The 12,156-nt window shown below is 37.4% G+C and overlaps 1 protein-coding gene across 1 annotated transcript in view; it reads left to right on the forward strand.

The window, feature by feature from the left end:
• The window catches only part of SH3TC1 (SH3 domain and tetratricopeptide repeats 1), a 28,897-nt gene extending 17,832 nt beyond the window's left edge, over window positions 1–11,065 (forward strand). The window contains exons 11-18 of the mRNA XM_041402883.1: window positions 1,215–1,256; window positions 2,916–4,601; window positions 4,968–5,148; window positions 7,041–7,191; window positions 8,351–8,473; window positions 8,990–9,140; window positions 10,161–10,357; window positions 10,578–11,065. Of these exons, the coding sequence (XP_041258817.1) occupies window positions 1,215–1,256; window positions 2,916–4,601; window positions 4,968–5,148; window positions 7,041–7,191; window positions 8,351–8,473; window positions 8,990–9,140; window positions 10,161–10,357; window positions 10,578–10,808 (2,762 nt within the window). The 3' untranslated portion in view covers window positions 10,809–11,065. The remainder of the gene's footprint in view (window positions 1–1,214; window positions 1,257–2,915; window positions 4,602–4,967; window positions 5,149–7,040; window positions 7,192–8,350; window positions 8,474–8,989; window positions 9,141–10,160; window positions 10,358–10,577) is intronic.
• Window positions 11,066–12,156: the final 1,091 nt, after the last annotated feature.

The following is a 12,156-nucleotide window of genomic DNA, read 5'->3' on the forward strand; positions in this document are numbered from 1 at the left end:
TCCTGTGCCCTAAGGAAAAGTCTGGGAACAAAAGCTCAAACCTCTAAGGTAGTAAAGCATGTCAGGGGTTTAATGGACATACTGCTATTTTGCTGTTGCATGTTTTTCACTGCATCTCCTCCCTAATCTGTCTAAGTCCCACCTTCTTCTGCATCTTCCCAAGTTCATTGTGCCATCTTTACCACTTTTCTCTTAAACAGCTCAATTGATTCTCATAACTCAACTTATCCAGAGCAACCATTTTCAATATTCACTTGATATTGTTGTGTGATCTGACTAAATGTATTTTCAATTCTTCCATCTACATCAATCTACTGAGAAGTATTTACTTATGAGCACTTCCCTGATGAAATATTTACAGTATTAAGTTACAACTGCTATAAACATCTGTGGCTTTCATCTACCAAAGTTAGAAAAGCATTTATAAAAAGGACTTTGACCTCTCACTGACTGTTTACTTCTCATTTTCAAAGACTAGTCAACTAGCTTTCCACCAGCTTAAATAGAGCTTAAATAGGTCTGTGAGCCTCTGCTTTTGTATATATCCTTCATACCCTCAGTACCACTTCTACTGCATCAAGTGTATGAAAGAGTGAAAATATTCCTGAACTGCAGCATGACAACTGAAATGCCTTGAGAAATATCTGCTACTCAAAATAGTAATTCTTAAATGCTCTGCAGATATGCTGTGTTTAAATGTAAAGCCAGATCTATAGTTATAAAGTTTACAGAATTAAGCTAATTTTTTTTAAATGAGTGATTTTTTTCACCTACCTGTAGCTATTGGAATGGCTACAAAAGTCTGACACTTAACTACACCAACAACCCTAAATAACTTGCCTTCCTACCTCTCTCCCCATTACCCTGGGAGTGACACTAAAAATATCAAGGGCTCTTTGCAACCTCATTTTATGAGCAGGTTGTGGAGAATGGTGATGTCTTTGCTGCCCACTTGTATTTTAATGCAGCAGAAATGCCTCCCTCCTGCAGGACAGACTGGCTTTTATTCTGACTGTGATTTGCTCCCCACCTTACTGAGCAGAGGTAGCTACTTGATGACAGCCATGCAGAAGCAGTGAATTGTGTCAGCTAACCCCTATCAAATTCTTATGACTTAAAGAATTATCTACTAAATATAGCCTTATTTTGGGAGATTTGAAACTGAAAAATGACTAAGATACTACACCTAATATGATTTTTTTTCTTTCTTACAGATGAGTTAGAAGAACCTGAATTTCAGAAAGCTCATGAATGTGGTAATACTTCATACACAGGCAATTTTTACATAAAATTAATGAGACTTCTGATATTTTTGGTGTCTTTGCCAGCAATTATCCTTCTAATGTCTCTTCACATGCTAATTTTCTTCTCTCATTGTTTGCTTTCTGAGATTTTGCTTTAACCCCTTCTTAGTATGTTTTCTGTAAGAGATTGTGGATTTTCATTGATAGCAAATGTCTTTCTTGGGACTTGCTATCCAGCTGTAAATTTTGACTTTCACTGATGTGACACACATTCACCACCTCCCAGCCCCTCCACATTGTTTATCAGGGCAAAATACTGCTTATTGGGCACCTGGCAACTGCTGAGTTTGAATTCCAGCAGACTTTTTTTTTTTTTGTCTACTAGAAAACTTTGTCCCAGAAATAGATTTCCCAAAGGAGATATTTTGTTGAGAATGCAGAATTATTTCCCTTTGGTGTTTTGTTTCTAAGCTGTCACTATCATTACTCATATTGTACAACATTTTCCTAAACAACAATTTTTATATTTATGATTCTGCTGCAGTTTCAGAAATGAGATTCTAAGAGAATTGAGCTCTAAATCTGTGACTTCAACAAGCTCCTGTTGATCTGCAGCTGTAAACTTAAGAACTGACTATGACTGTATACTCCATCCCTAATCCCTGCCCTGTTGACTGGCCTGGAAAACAGTGCGAGGATTGAGAATTGATGGCATATCTGCCTTTATTATATTTGTATGTATTCAACCATGTTGTCGCTAGGAGAATTAATTCAATGGCCGTATCAGTTGCCATAAATTGATAATTTTGTGAAAGATAATCTGTTCCAAGTTGTGGTGTTGTGGTAGGAGAATAGGAGAATTTAGTTCAATGGCCATATCAGTTGCCATAAATTGATAATTTTGTGAAAGATAATCTGTTCCAGCAGAGAATCAGGGCTCATAGATTGATAGAAGAAATCCTATTACACAAGACAGAGGTCTGGCTGGCCAGGACAGGAGAAGAGAAGCTTTGCAGGCACCCCCAAGCACAGTGGAACAACCAGCTCCAATAGCTCAGTCCTACCCCCTGCCCTGCTGACCTGCCTGAGAATGCTGTCAGGACACAGCCATTCTACGTGTATGGTTGGTTTCCCATTTCCCTCACACCTTAAGTCCAGCTATGCCCTGACCCTGGACCCTTTATCCAGCCTCCACTTCAGACCTTGGATCTTCCTAGATTTCCTTCTGCTTACCAGCTAGTCTGAATTGTATTTCTTTGGCAGGTCTCTTGCTCACATATGCACGGAGAGAACAGAGAATACACACTGACTGTACTTTCTGAGTATACACAGTCAAAAGGCAGTTTGAATTAATGCTGGACTTTAGATGGATTAGTGTTGGATCAGGCCCAGGGCCTGGCTAGACATGTTTACTAATCACTAACCTGCTTCATGTGGTATGTTGTGTTTATTCCCACTCCTCCAGTCTCCCACACTTCTTCATCCTCCTTGCTATCTTTTTACACCTTTGGCTTTTCTCCTAGACATTCTGTTAAGAAATCATTGTATGTTTACTTAATGTTTTCTTAACACCGTCTTCACTGACAAATGTTTTAGTTGGTCTATCAAAGGCCTTTGTGTGCATGCATGCATACAGGAAGTTGTGATCTGTAATATATTTTGAAATTTCAGAAATTGCACGCTCACCTTCTAGCCCAGGATCCACCAGCAAGAATGGCAAGATAGAAGAATTGCTGAAGAACTTCAAGAATTTGGAGGCCACTCAAGCTGAAGAGCCAACTGCTGAAGGGAAGGAATCTGCTGGCTCTTCAAAGACTGAAATATTTCCTCTACCTGAAGGGCCTTGCTTCCACATATGTCAAGAAGATATTCAAGCCTCTGACTTCTTTGAGCCCTTGCTACTTTTCTTAAATAGGAAAGACTATGAGAGCAACTTCAAAAGCCTGTATAATTTCTCTTATTCATTTATAAATAGCATGTTTTATGGATTTTCAGAAGAAGAAGAACTGGTTAATTTTTTAAGATTAGCAAGGGAAGCAGCAAAGAAAGCAGGTCTGTCCTGGGCACTAGCAAGGCTGTGCTTTCTCTTAGGCAGGCTCAGTGTCAAAAAGCTGAAGTTTTCCCAAGCTCGTGTGTATTTTGAGGAAGCATTGAGAGCAGTAGCTGGAGGGTTTAGTGATTTGTACTTTGTGATTGCTCTTTATACAAATCTAACAGTCATCTACTTGACCCAGAAGAACAAAGAAAAGTGTACTAATATTTTTGACAAGGCTGCATCCCTTCTCATGGGAATTCCCAACTACATTTGCAGTGCTGACCTGGAGTCAGATATACTGAAATATGCTCTGAAGAGGACAATTTTGTGCCAGAACAAACATGCAGAGGCAAGGGCATGCTTTCTGCTGGCAAAACATTACAGTGCACGCAAACAACACCAAGAGGCACTGCCATTCTTGGAAAGGTTTCAGCTGTTGCTCAATGACCTGGGTTTACAAAACAGTTTATCCAACAACTGTTACTTCAAACTGGCAGAGTCCTACCACGAAAAGTGTTTGCCACACATTGTGTTAAGTTGCATAAAGGTTACCTCTCCCCAGAGCTCCAGTACCTTAATGGATTCCCTGAAAAGGATTGATTTAGTCATCAAAAATGCTCCCAAACTATATGGCCTAAGAAAACTCAGACAAATATTCCCATCCCAAATTGCACCTTACCTCATACGAGCACTTTCTTCTGTCTCTACTAATGAGGAGGAAGGACTGTGCAGCACTATCTATCTCAGCTTAGCAAAGCTGTACAGCCATCACAAACAGTATGGGAAAGCCATTGCTTACATGATGAAAGCACTGGACTCTGCTTCTGCTAAGCCAGAGGAAACAATCAACTATTTGGTTTCACTTGCTTGGCTTTACATTCTTTACAAGCAATATGAAGTGGCTTTAGCCATTTTAAATGCTGTTGTAGGCTCTGCATGGAGCAGTCCTCAGCAGCTTGGCATTGCTTACAACATGCTTGCCATTGCTTTGAAAAGGACAAACAACACAAAAGAAGCTGCTGAGAGCTACTACAAAGCTCTGTGTCTTTCAGAAGAGACTGACATGGCCCATAACCAAGCCATAGCCCTGGCTAATTTTGGGGCACTCTGCCTGCATGCAGCAGCCAGCAAGCTAGCAGAACATTATTTTATCAGGGCAGTTAAGCTATTCTCCAAGCTTCCAATTATGGATTGTGGTCAAGATTTTATCCAAGTCCTCCTTCAGCTGGGATGTTATTATGTTGGTAGAACTGAAAGAGAGAAAGGAAAGTTTTATTATGAATGGGCTTTTTTAGTTGCAATGGAGACAAGTCATCTGGAGAGTAAGTATATTTTCATAAGTCACAAAATGCACCCTGTTTGGAAATGTGAGTTATACATGTATGTTACACCTGTAATTAGAAGATTCATATATTACTTTGTTATTTTTCCTGTCATAATTGAGGCAGCTAATGCAGGTAAGGTGACTCTATTACTATTTTATTTTGGAAATGAAGTTTGAAGTAACTTCTAGCCTTTGTTAACTTTGGGAGTGAATGAAATGGCAGTGGGATATTCTTGTAATAATTTCTATATCTTTCATATGATGTACTGTAATTTGTGAAACAGTGAAAATGAATAATTTTAAAATAATTAACTTTCATTTTCAAACAGAGATTCATGTTTGTATTTCCAATCTATTCTCCTAGGTCAGCTGCAAGTGATTAAACTGCTGTGTCATTTCTACAGTACAGTTGCTCCCAATGAGACTCAGTGTGTCATCTACAATGAATATCAACTATCTTTAGCCAGAAAAATGTCCAACAAAGTTCTGGAGGGACAAATTTTGGAAACTATTAGTCAGCTTTATTTGTCTTTAGGAACAGAAAGGTAAGACATGCTGAATGACTTTTCTTTCATTCTGATTTTAACTTTTCCATCCTGCAAAGTATCTCAATTTTTCTGCAAAAGCTGAATATGCCTGTTTTTTGGTGGTTTTTTATTTTTTTTCTTTCCCTCCCCCCTCTCTGCTTTGGTAATACACTTTATCAGAATTGAAAAGTCCAGTGCTAATGGAGAATGTTCTTGTTTCTTTTTAAGTAACTGTAATCTCTCAAGGGAGACAAGATGTTCTGCAGGGATTAGCACTACTTCAAAAACCAATTTATTTTAAAAATCTATGTAAATACATTTTAAACCTATTATATGTTATACAGCTCTTGATGATTGCTATATCAGGTGATTTATTTTCAAGGATTTTTACAGGACTTTTTTTAAGGAACCAAAGGACATATTACAAACAGGTCAGGCATTAAATTGCCTCTATGTAAGTGTTTCTCTTTGAGGAATGGTTTTTTCAAAACTTACATAAGTACAAAGCCAAAGTGGAAACCTGCATAGTTTTGCTCTTCTGTAATTTCTATACTGCTCTTATTTTTCAAATACCATTTTTTTTTGCTGTGATCTATTGAAATAACAAACTGCACAAGTTAAATTATAGTAGCGAGTGCTGAGGAAACTTAGTTTTCTCTAAGAATATTTAAAGTGCTTTTAAAGGCTGCTTTGTCTGATTTTTTTTTCTTCTTGCTGTACTTCAGGGAGTTACGTTAGATTCAGATATTTTCAAGCTTGCCTCAGTAAGGATGCAAAAAAATTTCTCAGTCATGGAAAGAGAACAGATGCCTATTTTAGCTTTAAGTGCCTTAGTCTGAGCATCTAACTTGCTTAGGTCACCCAATTTATTTTGCTTTGTTGGGGCTTTTTAATGATCTAGTTGGTGACCATCCTTTGGAGAGACTGAAGACAAAGGAGTTGGTTAAGATTTCAAGCTGCCTGGAATTTGCAGAAGGACTTCACTAGCTGCTGCTTTGTGTGCTTGTAGTAGATGGAATTTGTATGTCCCAGAAGCCTGGCTCCCCAGTCTTGACTGTATATCCTTAGCATGCCACCAGATAACAGCACAAACTCAATATGGTGTTAGACCAGAATTATAATACATAGTATCCCAGTATTCTTTGTGTTAGCTGCCCTGAGTAACAAGGAAACTCAGCTCTTCCAACACCACAACTGTGCAGGTCATGTTCTATTTTAATGTTTGTGTCTTGTGCTCAGAAGAAAATGGTCAAGTTGATGGGAGTCTAGCACAAGATGGAGAAAGATTTAAGATTTCTGGGGTTTCTATCTGGTATAAAGCACCACATCATCAATAAACCTGGTAGTTTAAGTGCTTCTAGAACTGACCATGATATGTCCCATTCTCCTCTGCCCTACCATTCTCCTCCCAGTTTCTTTTTTTTTTTTCAACAATTGCTGATTAGTCTCAATGGCACTTAAGTCAGATGTATAGATTATTAAAAAAATAGATGTGCTTTGACATTTTTAGTAAAAATCGATAAATGATAGAGTTAAAGATGTTGAAAGACTTTTCTACTTCTCACAAGTTTGAGGTAGAGCAAGGACACATATAAACCATCTTAAAATAATATAAGATATAACAGGAAAAATGTATGGCTAACATAATATAATAATATATATAACATACCATTATATATATAATATTTATATAATAATATAATAAATAACAATCTAACAGGCAATGTAGATGGAACAAAAGAGGGGGGAAAAAAAGAGTTCTTGAGTTACTAGTGTAATATAGCTGAGAAACTATAATTGTGCCCTAAACAGGGGAAACAGAATGTCTTACAGCAACATTTCTTGCTATGAAGAAAACTACTTGCAATTCTGAAGAACCCTTCTGTGATTGGCACTTTTCCCTGTTTCAGGGCTTACAGGTCAGCTCTGGAATATACCAAAAGAAGCCTTGGAATATTTATAGATCTCCAGAAAAAAGAGAAGGAGGCATATGCTTGGCTCCGGGCAGGAAAGATATATTATGTTCTGAGGCAGAACGAGCTTGTGGATCTTTATATTCAGGTACATTGTCAACACTTACAGGCATGCACATCAGTGTTGTGCAGGTGGCATGGTAAGAGTAATTAGATATAAAAATTCCATACATTTTACCAATTGTTGTTCTGATCATTTAATCCCACCATTTGTGTAATGCTCAGCAGGTAAAGGGAAAGTCTCAGCATTTCCACTGCTAATCCATTTTAATCCGTTGCTTGATTCTGGAAGGATTTTGGGCAGTGACATTTCTTAGTTCCTGTTAATTCTGTGTGTTCCTTCAACACCATTTTCCATCTCTACTGCACCACAGCAATTATATGACACAGGCATGCAACATGCTGCTGGGTAACAGAGAATAATCACCTTAGCATGCTGGCTTGTGGGCCAGATTCCCAGGAAAACAATGTAGCTTCTTTAGGAAGCATTTCCACAGCATCTGAATTTTCCCTGCTGTGACCATGCCTAGTATGGCACTGGGCCAGCTGGAGCTGCTGTTGTCTTTTCATGTGTGAGAGCAGAGGCACGTGTCTCGCACACCTCTGTGCTCAAGTAGAAAGGAGGACTCGTATTGACTGAATGCAGTTTGAAAACTAAAGACAAAGCCAGAGCAGGATTCTTTACCTTGCCTTGTGTAGAAGGCACATTTTTCATTGTTTTCTCTGTCAATAACTGAGGATGCTGGTATTCTTGCTTTGCATGGTCTGTTATTAAATCCTTTTTGCTAACAAGACATGTATTTATCCATGACAACAGAATAGTGGATCTGAATTTATTTACAGAAATCAGTCCACAGGCTTCTAAATCTGCAGTTAGCAATATCTAACTTGAAATTTGAATTTATTTTTATTGTATGTTTGATCGAATTCAAATTTACTATGTGGCAGCTATCAAATACACTGTTATTCTTAGAATGTCATGTGCTGACAAAGTTAGCAGGATACTATTGCCAGAAAAAGGTAACCAGGTTTTTGTTTCCTTTTTAGCACCTGCCACTGGCTTGTTCAAAGACAGGGTACCAAAAAGGAGCATGTTCACATCAAATATAGCCTTTCTCATCATTATCATAGCAGAGAAAATAAAAAGAAATATCTTTTTCAAAATTTCTAATACTGCTGATTTTAACCATGGAGTAAACAAGATTTAATTTCTTTCTTTCCTTCCCCATTCCTTTTTTACTTTTCAGGTTGCTCAGGATGCTGCTCTTTGCACAGGAGATGCAAATTTAGGAATGGAATTGTTTGAAGCTGCTGGAGACATATTTTTCAATGGTACTTGGGAAAAGGAGAAAGCAGTGACTTTCTACAGGGTTTGTGCAGTTTTTCTGCTGCATTGATAGCTAATACTGCTGATTTTTTTAACCGTGGAGTAAACAAGATTTAATTTCTTTCCTTCCCCATTCCTTTGTTACTTTTCAGGTTGCTCAGGATGCTGCTCTTTGCACAGGAGATGCAAATTTAGGAATGGAATTGTTTGAAGCTGCTGGAGACATATTTTTCAATGGTACTTGGGAAAAGGAGAAAGCAGTGACTTTCTACAGGGTTTGTGCAGTTTTTCTGCTGCATTGATAGTTATGTACCTCCCACCATAGCAGGTATTCTATAAATGCCAAACCAAAAGCTGGAACCTCTCAGCAAACTGTTCCAGTTGAGTACTTGCCATGGTGTTAGCAGATATCACCTGTTTCAAATCCACTTCTGGTTGCGAGAACTGTTCTATGCAAAAAGCAATGTGAAACCAGAAATTACTTGATTTGACATAAATGAGAGCTGTCAGTGCACATCTTGGTGTTCAGTCATACCTAAGCTGATGTTGTGTGTTTCAGGACAGGGCTCTCCCACTTGCTGTTCAGACGGGCAACAAAACCACTGAACTCAGATTGTGCAATAAATTGGTGGAATTGCTGATGAATCTGAAGGCTTACGAAGAAAGTCTGGAATATGCAAGAGTAGCTCTTGTCCTCAGTGTAAAATTAGGTAAGAACAAATTCCATTATAGCTGAGTATGAGTGATATCTCTAAAACTACAACAGAACTCTAAATTAGAGTTTACTTCCCTTGCATTCAGTCATTTCTTGCCAGGATTTCAGAACACTATTATAATTGCTATTTTTTTTGCCTCTAATTAAACAATGAGCAATTTATTGCTTACTCTTCAACATAAGATCAAATGGAAAACCTGTGGTAGAGCACAGAATCAAACGTTTCTTGCCAGGATTTCAGGACACTACTATAATTGCTATTTTTTTGCCTCTAATTAAACAATGAGCAATTTATTGCTTACTCTTCAACATAAGATCAAATGGAAAACCTGTGGTAGAGCACAGAATCAAACCTGGAATTTTATGTCCAAACTGAGTGTGCTTCCAAGAGCTAAGATACAATACTCATCAATAAAATAGTCCTAAGAGGCTTTTGAGAGTACTTTCAGATTTGCCAAAGCTCTTATGGTGGACCAACATAAGATGGAAAACCTGAAAATTATGTGTCTTGTTTCAAAATGACTATTCTTAAAGTTTGGTTGCTATTCAATTGATTAAGAACCTTCTTAACTCTCTGTACAAGCACAGACCGGTCATTTTGATCAGTCTGAAAATAATCGTTTTGTTGCAAATTTTCATGTAAAATATATATTGGAATGGGCAAGGGAGTTTTTATTCCCATTAACTTTCATAATAATTCATTTGTATTCTTTGTAAGTATGCACAGTGTGTATGTGTGTATAAATATATATTATAACATATACATGAGAGAATGAGAGATGAATGTAGTTATTTCTTAAAATCCCAGACACTGCCAAATCCTATGGGAGGAAATTCAGAAATTCCATAGGATTTTTTCTTGAAGGGCAGGTTTTGACCATGCATCTCTTAAGCAAATGTGGGGTTTTTATCAATAAAAGCTCAGCAAATTCAAGATAGACTACTCAAATCTATGCTACTTTTAAAAAAATTCTGTCTCTTTGTTTATATCCTGACTCCTATGTTATCTCATTAGGAAATCAGCTAAATGAAAGAATAGCTTACCATCGCCTGGCAGCCATCCATCACCATTTGGGTCACTGTGAACTAGCTGAACACTTCTATTTAAAGGCCTTGTCCCTCTGTTCCTCTCCTCTGGAGTTTGAGGAGGAAACACTCTATTATGTCAAGGTGTACTCAATCTTAGGAGATATTATATTCTATGACCTTAAGGTAAGACATTTTAATAACCTGTGTAGCAAATTTTTATACTGAGTAATATTTCATAGAATCAGATTTTGCCATTTTCTGGTCTTGTGTGTTTGGATTGTAAACAGTAAAGTGGGAAAACCTCAAAAGCTCAGAATCTATATTATTTTTATTAGATACTTACAAACCTGAGCTCTGCAGTCCTCTTGCACTGGTTATACTATCTTTGAACCTCTTATTTCAGGACCCTTTTGATGCAGCTGGCTATTACCACCTGGCACTCGCTGCTGCCATGGACCTGGGCAATAAAAAAGCTCAACTGAAGATTTACACCAGACTTGCTGTGATCTACCATAACTTCCTCGTGGATCGGGAAATGTCTCTCTTCTTCTACCAAAAGGCAAGAACCTTTGCAACAGAGCTGAATGTAAGGAGAATAAATTTAGCTCCTGATCAGTGTTACAAGAGTTCATAAGCATTTTTGGAAAATGCAGCCTAACTACTGCAGAAGTACCTAAGGAAATACAGCACTGGCTTTGTAGGAGGATGAAGGCTGCATTCAATGACTCATTCATTATCTGTGTGCTGTAAGGTGGAGCTCCTCATCCCAGACTAAATTACCAGTTTATATGACAGTGAATTACATTTCATTAAGATACACAGTCTTGTACTTGTTAAAGATCAGTCTGTGAACTAAAGACAAAACCCAAGTCTTTTTTTAACTACAATTTTCTTTGCTATATCTTTCTGCCTTGATGGATATTGGAAAATGATTAATGCACAGATGCAATGAAAAATATTTAATAAAGCGTTACAGCAGAAAAAAACCTCAATATGAATTGTGCTTCCTTTGCCTGACTTAGCTTTTTATGTTTTTTGACATCAAGTAAATGCATCTGCACAAGCATGTTAGATGGGTTTGAGAATTGGTTTGACCCAGTTCCCCAGACACCACTCCTCATTTTCTGTCAAATTCATCTACTGCAGTACTTATGGGAACTAGCTTTATCTTCTAATTCAAGAAAACTTACGTACATATTGTACTAAGAATGAACCAGTTTGTAGAACTGAAGGCTGTCATAATGTGAGTAGTCGTTTTGTGGATTTCAGTGGTCATGTGAAGGCCTTCCTTCCTGATTTTCAAAGACAATTCAAGTGCCCTTTTCAGAACTGTGACTATTGCCTGCAATGACTTATTACAGCTTTTCCTACAGAGTTACACAGAACTAAATATTTTTCAGAAAAATGTATTATTTCCCTTTAAGTTACAACAAAAGTCCATTTTGAGATGGTGCCTTTTTATTCTCTCAAGAACCCTCTACAGAAACTGTGGCTTTATTTTATCTTTAAGGGATATTACAAAGAAAGGAAGTATGGATGTTTTTGGAAGCTGCATGTGCACTCTCAGAAACCAGATGGGGCTCTTGGCTACATATTATGTTTGTTTATATTGTCAAGTCTGGGGAAAGGTAAAAAATACACCTTCATTTTGTTTTTTTCAGTACTCTCTAGCTATGTAATCTCATTGCCTTGGTTTTTTGCCTAAGAATCATTCTTTTCCTAAAATCTGTCATTCAGAGCATGCTCTGAATTCTTTCTGTATATACATTCAGGCATCTGATTTTTGTTGTCTTTTTGACCATAGAATTCTTTATCAGTTTTACTTATTTCCTACAGGGAGAGAATGTATATATATTTGTGTGTGTGTATATATATATGTATTATATGTATATTACATATCTATGTCTGTATATATAGATCTAGATAAAACTGAGATACTCTCCAGGGAAAGGGGCAGTGCATATTTTTCCTTGGTCTTCCCA

The sequence above is a fragment of the Onychostruthus taczanowskii genome, unplaced genomic scaffold (assembly GCF_017590055.1).
Source record: "Onychostruthus taczanowskii isolate IOZ18803 unplaced genomic scaffold, ASM1759005v1 scaffold2, whole genome shotgun sequence".
Classification (NCBI taxonomy): domain Eukaryota; kingdom Metazoa; phylum Chordata; class Aves; order Passeriformes; family Passeridae; genus Onychostruthus; species Onychostruthus taczanowskii.